Source organism: Sturnira hondurensis, unplaced genomic scaffold, assembly GCF_014824575.4.
Source record: "Sturnira hondurensis isolate 20B ecotype Veracruz unplaced genomic scaffold, ASM1482457v3 Scaffold0014430, whole genome shotgun sequence".
In the NCBI taxonomy this organism is placed as follows: Eukaryota; Metazoa; Chordata; class Mammalia; order Chiroptera; family Phyllostomidae; genus Sturnira; species Sturnira hondurensis.
In genome coordinates this window covers 2,246,800-2,261,752 of record NW_028087061.1, presented here as the reverse complement: position 1 = coordinate 2,261,752, position 14,953 = coordinate 2,246,800, and the positions used below count along the sequence as shown (strand labels likewise).

Below are 14,953 nucleotides of genomic sequence, written 5' to 3'. Positions count from 1 at the left end.
CCTCAGGTGAGGACAACATATTTTTATAAATAAAAAGTAAAAAAATACAGACCCTGCAACACTGGGACCTGAAACCTTGAATGATTGACACCTTCAGGGTCATCTAGACTAATGCCTCCCAATTTTTCACGTGCCCAAGAGTCCCTTAGGAATCTTGCAAAATAATGCAAACTCTTATCCAAGTCAGCCTGGGGTAGGGACGAGACTCTGCACCTCTGACAAGCTTTGACTGATGTCTGAGCTTCTGGTCCCCTGCAGGTCCCCTGCTGGTCCCCAGACCATGGCCTGAGCAGGAGGGTCTAACCGATGGCCCCCTCTTCATTTTGTATGTAGAGAAAATGAGACCCAGACACTGAGGTTCGGCTAGCAGATGGAGCCCAGCTTGCATGTCACCATGTACTTCTCAGTTACCCCAGAGAGTTAGAGCCCCAGTATTTGTGGTCCTTTATTCATAGCGGAGGAAATAGAAGCCCCAGGGGGAAGGGACTCGAGGGCGAACACATGGTGGCCAGTCAGGGGTGCTCTGAAGAGTGTCAGAGGGGCCTGACCTCATCATGGGGCAGGTTAGTACTGTGGCCATCTGGAGAGAGGCCTTCCCAAGCTGCTCAGACCCACCATGCACGCTCCTCCTCCTCAGGCCGTGGGGATGACCTCTGTTCCCCAAGCCTCCCCTCAGCCACTGAGTGACCCCAGGAGGGGTAGTCTGAGATGGGTAGCTGTGACGGGGAGCACCCGCTCCTGCTCTATCCAGTGTACGGATGCTTCCTCCCCACAGAGGCCTGGGAGCCTCATCTCAGCACCAATAAGATGACTGAGGGGAGCTCCTGCAGGAACAGAGCAGGGTGGTCCAGAAGACACGGTGGGCTCACCCTGCCACCTTGGGCACACCACTCACCCGCCCCCACCGCCGTCTCGAGGCTTGTCCCGAGGGACCCATTTCCTTGGTGTACCCCCCTCTGACCCCACGTGAGCATTTCTGCCTCCACCTCCTACAGCGGTACATTGATGGAGGCTTCACGGGCATGCAACCCTGCTCCTTCTGGACTGACTCCATCACCATCTCCACCTTCAGCGGGCAGCAGGACATCTGCCCCCGGGACTGCCCCGCCATTTTCCATGACTTCCGCATGTTCAACTACTCCTTCCAGTTCTCCCTGGAGAACATCACTAGGATGACCCATGCCCTGTTCCCCCCAGACCTGATGGTGAGAGAGAGGGACGTGGAGGGGTGGGGGATGGGGACGGTGGCAGGGACTGGGGTGCCATGGGGGATCTGTGGGGCCCACTCTGTTTCCTCTGTGTCTCCTCCCCTCAAATGATCCCTTAAACTTCCTCCTCAACCTGTGTCCTGGCCTTTTCCCTAATGAGCTATGGGATCTTGGACGAATCCCCTAGGGCTCCCAGCCCCAATATTCTCCCCTGCAAAATGAGGTGATGTCAGAATCACTGCTGGGAATGTTAACTAAACTCTGATGTGTAATGTCGGGTCAGCAAACTATGGCCCATGGGCCAAACCCAGCCTATGGCTTGTTTTTGTACAACCTGTGAGCTAAGAATGGGCTTTTCATTTCTAAAGGGCTGTAGAAAGAGAAGAAGAAATGACTGGGACTGTATGTGGCCTCCAAAGCCCCAAATATTTACTACTGGGCCTTTACAGAAAAGGCTTTGTGGGTACATACTTGTGACCCTTCAGCATCCTCTGCAATAGATATTATTATTATCCCCATTTTACAGATGAAGAAACTGAGATCATAGAGATTACACTCACACAGCCACATAGGCAATAGGTGGAAACACTGGGATTTGAACCCAGTCTCCACACTTTGCTCATCATATGGCCCAAATGCACCATCTCTGCTTCTACTATAAACACCTCACCATCTCCCACCTGGGGGAAGCTGATGGCCGAGTTAACACATTGACACAGCATCACCATGGACACATGACCAGGAACTGCTCCCAGTCCTTAGCAAAGAGTTAAGGATGGGACACCAGACGCGTACGTTTTGAAGAGCCCATCAAATAAAGCCCAAGAGCGACGAAAGCAGCTTCCCTGGGTGAGGGGACAGCGGCTGTCGCTGTCACTGGGCCTGAGTGTCTTCCCGGTGTGCCCACCTTGCAGGTCCTGCACAATTACTACTACCGAGGGTACGAAGATGCCGTTTCGTACTTGAGGAGGCTGAGTAAGTACCATGCGGAGTCCGAGGAGGGGGGCCTGGAGGGTGGGCAAAGACAGAAAGTAGAAGGGCTGAGTAAAGGAACATCCTCCCCAAATTTGTGACCTAAAGGTGCCTTTCACCCAGGACAGCCAGACCTGGGCGCAGGGACCAGACAGCCTGCTGTGTAGGACAGGCCACTGCGGCCAGAACGGGAGTCTCCGTGGGACAGGGGCTGTTAGGGCAACCGACGGAAAGGTGTCCTGGGCTTCGTACACATGTGTTTCTGGATTTAAAAACTATATTAAAAAATACATAGCTCCTATCTTCTATTCTCATGTCATTTTGTTCTCTTCCATTTTTATTCTCTTTCCAATAGAATCGTATTGTTAATGTAGAAATAGGTGCAACTAATTTATACTTATGTAAGACTTTAATGACATATTGATCAACAAACGAGAAAGAAGAGCCCTTCCCCTATGTTGGTTTGGAAATAGTAAATGAGAACGGAAAAGTTACAATAAAAAATAAACTACTAAAAAGGGAGAGAAAGAAATCGTGGTGCCCACCCCTGTGGGTCATTGGGCAGAAGGAAGATTCTAATGACACGTGTCACCCACTCAACATGGCGAAAGTCACGGCGAGCACCTCTCTTAAAAGGAAGGAAAAAAGCTTTTCCACATTGAGAGTTAATTCCATAGACCGTATTTCCAAAACCAAGGGATTGCTGGCTCAGAGGTCGCTTCCCAGTGTTCTGTCATGTATTCTCCGTGTTGTCATGTGATCTTTAGAACTGTTTGGGGGGGGAAGTTGTGTAACATTTCACCACTGTTGCACGGAAAACTTTGCTCATTCCTCTGCGTTTCCAACTGTTCAGTAAGCACTGCTGGTGTGTTCTTTTTGTGTACATGGATTTTAAAAATATTTGGAGAGTGAGATTAAGGGGTTGAATAAGGTTTTTTCCTAGGGTATATTCACTTTTTTTGTCTTTCAAAATTGCTTCCTGCTTTCCCAAGCTCCCCTTGTCCTGACCCTTTGCTTTCTCCTGACAAGGGCGAGGGTGGGGGTCACAAGAGCAGGATGGAGAGAACGTGGGCTCCAGAGGGTGCCCACCCCTCTGGCTGTGTGAGCTCAGGGTGATCACTCCCCTGCTCTGGGCCTTGGTTTCCTTATCTGTAAAAAAGTTTAGAACCTGGTTCCTGACACCTACCCACTGCAACCAGGCAGTTAACCTGGAGCTTCAGGGCTCTCATCTGGTCACGGAAGCTACCTTGGAGGTCATTGTGAAAGTTAAAGGAGAAAAGCCACCTGCAGCCCTTAGCACAGTGCTGGAATAACTGGTAGTTCCTGCAATGACATCAGACTTCTATGTCCTTGCTGTGGTCAGTCCAGTCCCCTGCCCCCTGTGACCTCCAAGAGATGACCCTCCCCCACCCCCCCATCCCCGCAGGACAGACTCCTTCTAACCCTGACTCTCCTCTGGCAACTCCTCGTCCTCCACATTCGCACAGGTGATGTTAAAGTGGTGAAAAGTGAGCCCCAGCTATCCAAGAGTGAATGACTTGAGGGGTGTTGTGGGGGGGGGTAGGGATAGGGCCTCAGGAAGAGAAGGGGCCGGCTGGGGCCTAGGGTCCTTTCACCACCCACTAGGGAACCCTCCATGCTTTCCTCAGTGGTGGTGTAGGCTGAGGACCCAGGGTTTGGGGGACCCTCTGATGTGGGGCTCGGACCTTGGAGCAGACACCAATGTCCTGCCCCAGGAGACCCCTCTCCACCCCAGGTTACGGCCTGGCCACTGGCTGCTTCATACCAGTGCCCCCTCTAGAAACTGTCCTTTCGCTTCCTACAGGGCAAGCCCCGGCAGAGTCACAAAGTGGGTGCTTAAGCAGCTCTGGTTCCCTTCCCCCATTTCTCAGTAGCACCTCCTTCCACACTTCCGCCTCTGGGAAGGGCCCAGTGTCTTCCACCCTTAGCTGGCGCGGGCATTTTCGCAGGTAGGAACGGTGGTCCTAAACCCAAGGATGAAACTCTAATAGTAGCGTTCCAGGCATCCACTCCTGACTTGGGTCGGGATAAGGAGGGCGGCGGGATTTCCCAACGGACCTGGGGCCACTCCAGGTGGGAACAGGGCAGGTCACAAGGGAGACCAGCTGGTTTTACCTCCTCTTCCGGTTTGCCAGGGTGTGTGTGACTTTCTAGAGCAAGTTTCAGTGCCACCACCTAAAGCCTCTTGGGTTTGGTTGGGCTGGATTTTTCTCTCGTCGCTGCCGCGTGCAGGAGGTACTGACGGCCTGAATAAGTGGGGTTTCAATCTCTACTCGCCATCTGGGAACAGAAAAGGGGAGTATACCCCAGCCTCTCGCCAAACTGCTTTCTGGGGTACGGGGGGTTGGGGGTCAGCTCCAGCAGGAAGCCGCATCCACAGGTGTCACCCTCAACTGGACCCACACCCTGGCTCCTCTTCCCCCTCCCTCCTAAGAGCTCACATCCATTTCATTATCCCTGCTGCCGGGCAAGTCGCCCTCTCTATGCCTGGCCTCCCTGGCAGCAGCCTTCTGCCAAGGGAAGGGCGAGCTCGCTGGTGGGCTTGAACGCCCGCCTCTCCACACAACTGCAGTGGGCGTTGAGTGAGGTCGAAGCTCAGATGGTGCCATGTTTAAAAATAGCCATTTGGCCTCCAGGTTCCTCCAGCCAAACCTACCTACCTCCCTTCTTCCCTCCTTCCCTTCCCCCCTGCTTTCCTGGCATTCTTCCTTTTCTCTCCCTCCCTTCCTACCTCTCACAGTTTGGTGTTTTCACACACACAGCCCTGTGAAATAGCACCACCATCAGGGCAGTGAACAACCCATCATGCCACACTCACACACACACACACACACACACACACCTGTGGACAGCCCCAGATCAGGGCAGGAAACAACCCACCAAGCCTGAAGTTTCCTCACGTCCCGCAGCGACGCCCACCCTCCCTCGCCCACTCCCACCCCCCAAGCACACACACCCTGATCTACTTTCTGTCATTATAGATTAATTGTATTTTCTAGAGGTTTTGGTAAGTAGAGTCTTACAGTATGAAATCTTTTTTGTCTGCATTCTTTTAACTCAGAGTAATTATGCTAAGATTCACCCATGTCATTATAGCATGGTATAACTAGTTCATCCCTTTCCACATTCCATTCCATTGTATGAATACGCCACGGCTCACTTAGCCATTTACCTGTGAGTGGACATGTACGTTGTGCCCACTTCAGACTGTTATGAGTGAAGCTGCCGTAAACATTTGTGTATGTGTCTTTGTATGGTCAGGATGCTTTTATTTATCTTGGGTAAATACCTAGCAGTGGAATGATTATATCATGTGGTAGATGTGTTGTATTTATATAAATAAAATTATATACAATTATGTGTAACTCTACTATATAATTATATATAATTTGTATACATAAAATTATGATAAAATCACACAGTATAAATTTGCCACCTTAACCACCTCTAAGTACACAGTTCAGTAGCGTTGAGCACATTGACATTGTTGTAAATTCCAGGACTTTTCAGCTTGCAGAGCTGAACTCTGTCCCCGTTGGCCAGTGACTCCCCCTCCTCCCCACCCAGTCCCTGGCAACTGCCCCTCTACTTGCTATTTCCATGAGTTTGGCTGCCTTAGATACCTCATGTAAGTGAAGCATACACAGTATTTGTAACGTTCTCCAGGTTTAAACATGTTGTAGCATGAGACAGGACTTTCTTCATTTTTAAGGCTGAGTGATATTCCAACACGTGCACATACATTTTCTTTGTTCATTTAGTCACCAATAGACATATGGTTTGCTTCCACCTCTCGGCTGTTGTAGATGGTGCTGGAATGGACATGGGTGTGCAAAGATCTCTTTGAGATTCAATGTTTAATTCTTTGGGTGGTCTTATGAATGGAAACAGTGTATCATTTTACACTCTCACCAACAGTATATGAAAGTTTCAGTTTCCCCGACTTTCACCAGCCTTTGGCAGGGCAGGCCTTTTTATTTTATTTTATTTTATTTATGTATCTTTTTAGAGGGGAAGGGAAGGAGAGAGGAAAGAAACATCAATGAATGGTTGCTTCTCGTGCATCCCCTGCAGGGAACTGGCCCCTGCCAGAAACTGGCCTGCAACCCAGGCATGTGCCCTGACTGGGAATCGAACCGCGATCATCTGGTTCGCAGGCCCACGCTCAATCCACTGAGCTACACCAGCCAGGGCCAGGGCAGGCCTTTTTAATGTGAGCCTTCCTGACATGTGTGTGGTGACATCTCACTGTGGTTTGGATGTGCCTTTCCTCAATGACGAGTGATGCTGACCATCCTTCATTTGCTTGTTCGCTGTCCAGATAGCCTCTTTGGTGGAGTGTCTGTACAGCTCTTTTGCCCGTTTCCCCCTAGACCTTCAATAAGCTTTATTTTTTTAAAAATATTTTATTTATTTATTTTTAGAGAGAGGGGAAGGGAAGGAGAAAGTAGGAGAGAAACATCCCAGGCATCTGCTATTAGGGACTTGGCCTGCAACCCAGGCATGTGCCCTGACTGGGAATCGAACCAGCAATCCCTTGCTTCACAGGTCCGTGCTCAATCCACTGAGCTACACCAGCCAGGGCAATAAGCTTTATTTTTTAAACCAGTTTTAGATATACAGAAAAAGTATGAAAATAGTGCATCCAGGTGTCCCCATTATTATGTTTCACACTTATTAGATGTTATAGTACATAGTGTGGTACAAAACCCATAGTATAGTACAAAACCCATAGTACTGTTTATAATTGATGAACCAATATTGACAAATTATTATCAACTAAACCTATACCCTATTCAAATTTTCTTAGTTTTTACCTAATGTTCTTTTTCTGATTCAGGATCTTATCCTGGATAGCACCTTACATTTAGTCGTCATGTCTCCTGGGGCTCCTCGTGTTTGTGACTTGTTTTTAATGACTTCCGTGGGTTTTAGTCCTGGCCAGGTATTTTGCAGAGTGCCCTCAGTTGGGGTTTGTCCGATGTTTTCCCCGTGATTACACTGGGGTTGTGGGTCTGAGTAGGAAGACCACCGAGGCGAAGTGCCACTCTCCTCACATTATCAAGGGTGCCTGCTACCCACAGGATGGACACATCGCTGGTGATGTTGACCTTGCTCACCTGGCTGCAGTGGCGTTTGTCAGGTGCTCCACTGTACAGTTACTCTTTCTCCTCTTTCCATTCTGTGCTTTTGGGAAGGAAGTCACTACACATAGTTTACAATGAAACAGTTAGGGATTAAACTCCATTTCCTTAGGGTCAGGATGTCTGCATAAATTGTTTAGACATCTGCATGGAAGATTCATCTCTTCTGCCCCATTACTTAGTCAACCACTTGTCTATATATGTATGAACTCATGGACATGTATTTTATACTTTGGGTTATACTCTTTATATATTTTTAATCAAATTATTCCAGCTTCAACCATTGGGTGCTATTTCAGTTGACTCTTTTGCCCATTTTTTAAAAAAAGCTGAATTGTTTGTTTCGTTATTTAAGAGCTTTTTGTTTTCTAGATAAATGCCCTTTGTCAGGAATATTGTTTCTAAATATTTTCTCTCAGTCTGTGATTTCTCTTACCAGCAACTTTTAAATTGACCCCAGTCTTATCTATCTTAGAAAGCTGGCCCCGGGTCCCCTCGCTCTCCTGTCTCCCAACACAATCCTGGCCCCTCCCTCTTCTCACTCTGAGTGGCCTCCCTAGGCAGTCTCGTCCACAGCCACATACAGCTTCCGTTCCGCCTGAGGCGGGGCTCCCAAATACAGGTATCTCTAACCCTCACCTCTTCTCAGAGATCTAAACCCATACACACAACTGCCCCCTTGTCATCTCTCCTTGGGCCTCTCCAAGGCCCCCTAAACTCAACATGTCCCCTAACAAGCTCATGACTTGTGCTCTCCCCGCTCCCCACCCCCCTCTCTCCCATGGTCACAGTCTCAGCAGATGGCACCAACATCCATCAATTGGGCCAGCCACCTACCTCCCCACACCCCCAAATCAATCCACCACCAAGTCTCATTCATTTACCTCCTATACAGAATCTCCCACTGATTTCTACCTTCTTCCAGGTACAAACCCAAACACCTGTCCACAGTACCCTGACAGGTTTCCCTGGGTCCCCTATACCCTTGTCAGTGAGCCCCACACAGCAGCCACAGTGACTTGTCAAAGCCACAGTCAGGTCAGCACATCCCTGCCTAGAAGTCTCCGTGGCCTCCGTGAAAACCAAGCGTCCTCAATGCGGCCTACATGACCCTACGTGATCTGGTCCCTGGGCCTGCTCAGCCCCTTCTCCCACTGCAGTGCCCCACACGGCTCCAGCCACACTACCTCTCCCACCCTCAACCTCCTGGTGCTCCTTTGAAACCCCACCTTTGTGTGTGCTCTTCCCTCCACCTGAAATAGTACTCCCACTGCACGCCGACCTTCCCCTGCACCACTCGCCCTTCAGATCTCAGCCTAGATGCCCCGCCCTCAGGGAAGCCCCCCAGTTAGGTCCTCCCTGACTCCCTGTCTCCTAGTTCTGTTTTCTCCCTCGCCCAACTCTTGTCTTGATTAAAACCTGAGTTTATCTGAGAGGTCAGGGCCTGCCCCAACACTGAGCAGTAAGCTCAGGACCAGTCCTACCTGTCTTGGTCTCCTTCGCCTCCTCAGTGCCTGGGAGAATATCTGGCACATATAAGCACTTAATAAATATTCACTGAATCACTGAATTAATCCACAATCAAATACTCAGTGTAAATTCAAGTAAGTAAAGAGGCCATTGATGAGAATTAATTCTATTTCTAAAAATAATTTGAAAAAAATAACTTTTTGCAAACACCACGCTGATGTCGGACGTTAGTAACGCCACCTGTGACCCCATGCTCTTGTTTTTTCCAGATGCCGCTTACATTAATTCTCCCTCCAAGAGAGTGATTTTCCCCCGAGTGGAAGTGTACTGCCAGATAGAACTTGCCCTTGGCAATGACTGTCCAGAACGCAATGAACCAAGCCGCCAATCTGAGCAGGCCAGTCTGGAAGAACCCATACAACTTCACACTCAACAGGCTCCCAAAGGGGAAGGAAGAGGTGGCTACAGTCCACCTGTGTCCCCACCTGAATGGACACCTGAATCCACACATGAGTGGCCTGTGGAGTCGCCTGTTTCACCACCCGTCTCTTCATTTGAGCAGTCACCAGCATCGCCACTGGCCTCCTCATCCTCACATTCTCCGGCTGACTTGCTACCTGTATCACTTCCAGCTGTGCCCTCACCACCCAGCTCAGTACCCAGTCTACCATCTGTGTCGCCACGGCAGCAGGCACCACTGGCCGGATCCCCACCCAGATCCCCACCCTCCCAGGCATCTATGTCACTCAGGCCACCTGTGGGGCCTTCAGTGATGGGGACACCTCAAGCATTGCCTCCATGTTCTTCCACATCGCCTGCACAGCCGCCTGTGGAGGACCTGGGCTCAGAACAGCCCCAAGGTATGGACCCCCTGGCTCCTCATGGCTTCCTCGTGTCTGGAGCCCCTTGGCAAGCATATGACAACGTGGTGGCTGATAACCACTGCTTCGGAGGGCTGTGCTGGTGGAGTCAGGCTTAGCTGCAGAGGCTCTCCCTGGAAGGAGAACAGGCCACCACAGGGGGCAGTGTACTTGACATTTGTTCCTTTCTTTATCCCAGTGATTCTCGAAGTGTGGTTTCCAACCAGCAACAATGTGTCACTTGAGAACTCATTAGAAATGAGAATGTTCAGGCCCTCCCACAAACCTGCTAAATCACAGACTCTGGAAGTGGGGGGACCCAGCTGTCTGTTTTACATGCCCTCTGGGTGATCCTTTTGCCTGCTTATGTTTGAGAAATGCTGTTCTGGTAAATTTTTGTTGTGAAGGCCGCTGTGCCAAGGCAGTGCCACTCCACGCATGGCCGTCCCCCAACTATCGCTACTAGTTCACAACGAAATGAGTGCAGGGGTCGAGAGCAAGCAGTTAGAAATGTTTATAGCAATAAGATACTGCCATGGCGTCGAAGAATTTACCTAATTCATTTGATTGCACTTTTCAAAAGTACTGGTCTCTTATAAATTGCAAATAAGTGTTTACAAAAGCAGGTCCTTTGCTGGGGATGGTCTGAGAAGCGCCGTTCTAGAGGCTGCAGAGATGGGTGGTTCTCAGGTCCTCGCTGTGGGGGGCGACTTCTTTTGCAAGTCAACCCAGGTGCCACGGATGAGAATGAATTGTGATTCAGATATGACGTGATCTGCTTGGGGAGGAGAAGTGAGCTGTGGCCAGTTTCTCAGGGGAGACAAAGGCCAGCAGCGGCCAGTTTCTCCGAGGAGAATAAGGCCTCGAGCCCCCACCTCCAGGGCTTTTATTGGGTTGTAATACACAGGAATACAGGGTGGCAAGGATCAAACAGTAGATAACATTTCAAAGAAATCTGAAACATATGAATGAAAGCACTCTTAGCAGAGCAGATTTCACAGGTTTATCAGGAAGTCTTTGTGGTGCCAGATTTTTCCCCAGGACACGCTCTAGCAAGGCAAAGAAGTGGAGCCTCTCCCAACAGGTTTTCAGGCTTAAGGGGATTAGAGCCAGGAAGCACTTCTCCCAGAGCACTGGGGACTCGGGCTATATCAAAGCCAGGGGTCGAGCGTCCATTGCTCTTTGTTGCAGCCCCGCACCCCCCTGCCCCCCAGTCCTTCCATGAAAGCCTCCCAAGTGATTGAGGCTGGCTTAGGTTGCCCCCCACTGTGAGGGATCTTACCTGTCATTGACTTCCGACCAAGCTTTGGGGGCAGGGAGAGGAAACTGAGGCAGCATTTGCTACCAGAGACGAGCTTTGTCTCCTACGGCCGGCACTCCTAAGGTCATCCCTTGCCCTTAGCCACAAGGGATCAAGATACAATTCCTAGAACCAGGCAGAGCGGTCTACAACACTCGCGCTCAGGAAATCTCCCCTCTGTAGGGAGTGACGTGAATACCAACCTCAAAAAAATACAAGATAAATTATTAAGTTCTGTATTACTAACAAAAACATGCTGGGGGTATTCACGGAGAATGAGGTCACTTCTCTCTGGGGGGTAAGGAAGGCTCTTGGAGACTACAGCTGAGTTGAAATGGACAGGATATTGACAACCGTGGTCTGTGGGGTGGGGCTGGACAGACTGAAAAGAGTGTTTCAAATTTTGTTTATTCTAGAAGCTCAGGTACAAAGAAGGAAAGTGCAAGGTGCATTCAGGATGAAGAGGATACGGGTTTGGCCACTGTGGACGGCCAGGGTGGGGCAAAGGGGGAGGGAATGAAAGGACTCCAGGCTGTGGAGTCCTTATGGTCCATCAGCAAACTTCCACAGGTGAGCAAGCTTTCCTTCTTTTCAGACCTACCCCAAGTCACAGGTGACCCTTTCTCTGGAGTAGGTTTACTTTGATTCTTTTCATTGCGATGAGACCAAAACATAAGGACGTTAAGAGACAGAAAGTTGGTCAAAGTGTTTCACATGCTCTCTTATTTCCTGTTAAATGAAATGAATTTATTTTATGTTATCACACCATGCCTAAAGGTAGCCACCTTCAGGGCCCCGAGCAATCCTGGGCCCTAAGTCAGCGTTCCTCCCCCATACCTCATTCTGGGGTGGACAGAGGGTACGGATAGCCAGCGGGGGGCGATTTTACCCCCAGGAGACATCAGGCAATACCTGGAGGCCAGAGATGCCGCTCAACTTCCTATAGTGCACAGGACAGACCATAGCAAAGAACTGTGGCCCCTAAGGGCAGTAGTGCTGAGGGTGAGGAACCCCATTAGAGCCTGCAGCAGAGCCTCCACTGTGCCCTAAGGCAGCTGTGGGAGCTGGGCAGGGAGGGCTAGTGTGACCAGTCACGTAGCGATGGCCACATTGTTGCAAAAGGCCCAAGAAAAACCTGTAAACAAAGGAACTGCAGATGGGTTTGAGATATCCACCAGGCCTCCAAATGAAAGAGCTTCAGGTAGGAGTCTGTATTATTTCTATTTACTGTATTATATTTTTTTTTAAGATTTTATTTATTTATTTATATTTAGAGGGGAAGGAGAGAGGGAGAGAAACGTCAATGTATGGTTGCCTTTTTGTGCATCCCCTGCTGGGAGTTGGCCTGCAGGGAATTGGACTACAACCCAGGCATGTGCCCTGACTGGGAATGGAACCGCGATCCTCTGGTTCGCAGGCCCGCGCTCAATCCACTGAGCTACACCAGCCAGGGCTGTATTATATTATTAGATAGCAATCTTCATGTATTATATATCCCTGTACTCTGAAAATATACAAAGGGATTATGTAAGAACGAGGGTCATAAAACTATTAATATTTTCTGTTGCGACAGCAACAACAACCAGAAAAATGCATTACATAAAGCAGGTGAAGGACGGTCAGCCCCTGTGGGGTTTTCCCTGAAAACGCTCCCTAGCTCAGCGGCTTTTTGTGAGGGGATCGGCGATGATGTTGCGTGAAGGTCAGCATCGGCCCTCTGCAGAAACCACTGCACTGTTGTCGAATCCAACAACATGACTTTGGTCCTAAACAGGCAAATTTGACAATGAGAGTGTTCTTTGCTCTTTCTGAACACTCTCAATTACTTCCTATTGTTCCATGGAAAGTGGCTGAGTACCCCTGCCCCTCTCATCTCACTCCTGTCTCCCACATTTTTATTTACTTTTTGCTGCAGTTCCTCTTGCTTCTTTGAGTCCCCAGAGTACGGGGCCTCTGGTGAATGTGAAGGAACCCACCAGCAAGCTGAAGCCCCTGGCGAATGTGAAGGAATCCACTAGCAAGCCGAGCACCTTGTAAGTTTCTCCTTCAATGAGAATGCGTTCTTTCCTCTGATGGGGGCGGGGCAGCAAGTGACATTTTCCATCCTGTCAGCTGCCTTAGGAACATTGGGGTCCTTTTCTAGTTTGTGTGATTGCAGACCACCATCCCTCTCCTGTCTTCCTCGGTGGGGACAGTGTTTGAGAAATGGGCCTGTTTGTGCTGACGACATCATTCTCTTTAGTTTCCTGCTGCAGCGCAGCGCGCTGGGGGGCGTATCTTCTCCGAGTGCAGTGGGACACTCGCGTGACATCTCAGTTCAAGAGAGCAAGCAGGCTTCTGCATCCTGGCCCTGGAGAGCCACTGCATGCTATGAACTGAGGGCCTCCCTTAATCCAAAAGATTTTTTATTGGCATGATTAGGAGGCTAATATTCCTGTGTTGTAGATTGTCCCCAGAAAAACCATACTTACAATGCACATCAATCGTCTGGGTTGTGTAATACGCTCCACGATTATCTTTGCGGCCATTAGGAGCGGGCCTGAGCGTCTCTATACTTTTGAGTTCCCAGGCTCCCTTTCTGGCTGTATAGCAGCTGGGTTAGTCAGTGGGAGGCCAACGGGAGGTCATGGGTGGGTCAAGGGCATTTCTGCCCCGAACCTCATGTCTGCCTGCCCGGCTGCTCTGGCAGTGGCTGGGTTCCTCTCTGGCCACAGCGAGACTGAGGGGAGAGCCGGGCCTGCTACTTTTGAGGTTCCCACCCCATAGCATGTCGTATCAAATACATTGAAATATACCTGATCCTTTCACTTAGTATAATTTTTATTATAAAACTTTCTATAAGAGTTTGCATATACTTAAGAATTTTGTGCTTGGGCATACATTATGCTTTTTGTTCACATGATTTAAACTATTGTCTTGACAAACAACTATGTCAAAGTTTGACTTTCTATTGACTAGTTAGCACGATGTTACTCAGATAAATATTCACTGATTATGAAATAAAGGTCACGGGGAACTCTGATGCTCCCGGGACTGAGAAGCACAGCACAGGAGTGTGTGATACCTTCTGAGCTGGAGCAGGGCCCTGAGAGTGGAGGACACAGGACGAGCATTGACACACCACTCACTCCCTCTCTCTGCCCAGGGCGAGCCCTACTGCAGGGTCCCGTTGGACCTGCAAGGTATTCAAGAGGAACAAACCAAAGGCAAGTGGCACCGTGAAAAGGCTTCCCAAGACAACCATGATCCAAAAAACCAGGCAGCAAAGTGCAGTGAGTATGACTAATGTTTCTTAAATTCCACAGGCAGGAGCAGCTTTGGGAGTGGTCTGCAGGAAGATTACAAGGGATGGGGGTGGTCAAATGTGAGGGCTAGGAGCTGGGCTTTGGAGTAGGATGCACCCAAAATGGAATCTGTGATCTGCCACGGTCTCACTTAGCATGCTTAGGATACGTGGCCTCTCTGAGCCTCTATTTCTCGATCTGTAAAATAGAGATAATACCATCTCATAAAGCTGTTGTGAGCGTTTGGTACAGTCAATCATGTACATTGCTTCACAGAGAGCAAGATGTATAACAGCACTCAATAATTAGTAGATACCACAGTTCTATAACTCCCCGAGGTTGACTACCTACCTCTCAGCTTCTGAAGAGAACTGTACTAGAAAACCAAACTAGAGAGGTTGGTCCCCACATTACCCTCAACATGTCAAGCTCCTAACTGTTTCCACCCTCCAACTAAAAGCCCTAATCAATGTAGGCCAGCTTCTTATCGCTTTTTGACTATATTATATTGTCATTGATTTATTCAATTGACGTTTATTACCTAGTAAGTGCCAAGCACTCTCCTGAGCTCTGGGGAAATCAAAGATAAATTAAACTCGATCCCTAAGTCTTAAGAGTTTATCTTGAACTTTGAACTTCAGACCAAAGACCAGAATAAAACCTACTAATTTGGTGAACTAGAAGCCCCATATAA

At 49.2% G+C, this 14,953-nt stretch overlaps 1 protein-coding gene across 1 annotated transcript in view; it reads left to right on the top strand.

Moving 5' to 3' along the window:
• The window catches only part of PNPLA1 (patatin like domain 1, omega-hydroxyceramide transacylase), a 36,500-nt gene extending 22,249 nt beyond the window's left edge, over window positions 1-14,251 (top strand). The window contains 6 exon segments of the mRNA XM_037063308.1: window positions 996-1,205; window positions 2,123-2,183; window positions 9,085-9,675; window positions 12,891-13,008; window positions 14,121-14,196; window positions 14,198-14,251. Coding sequence (XP_036919203.1) covers window positions 996-1,205; window positions 2,123-2,183; window positions 9,085-9,675; window positions 12,891-13,008; window positions 14,121-14,196; window positions 14,198-14,251 — 1,110 coding nt within the window.
• The last annotated feature ends 702 nt before the right edge of the window (window positions 14,252-14,953 follow it).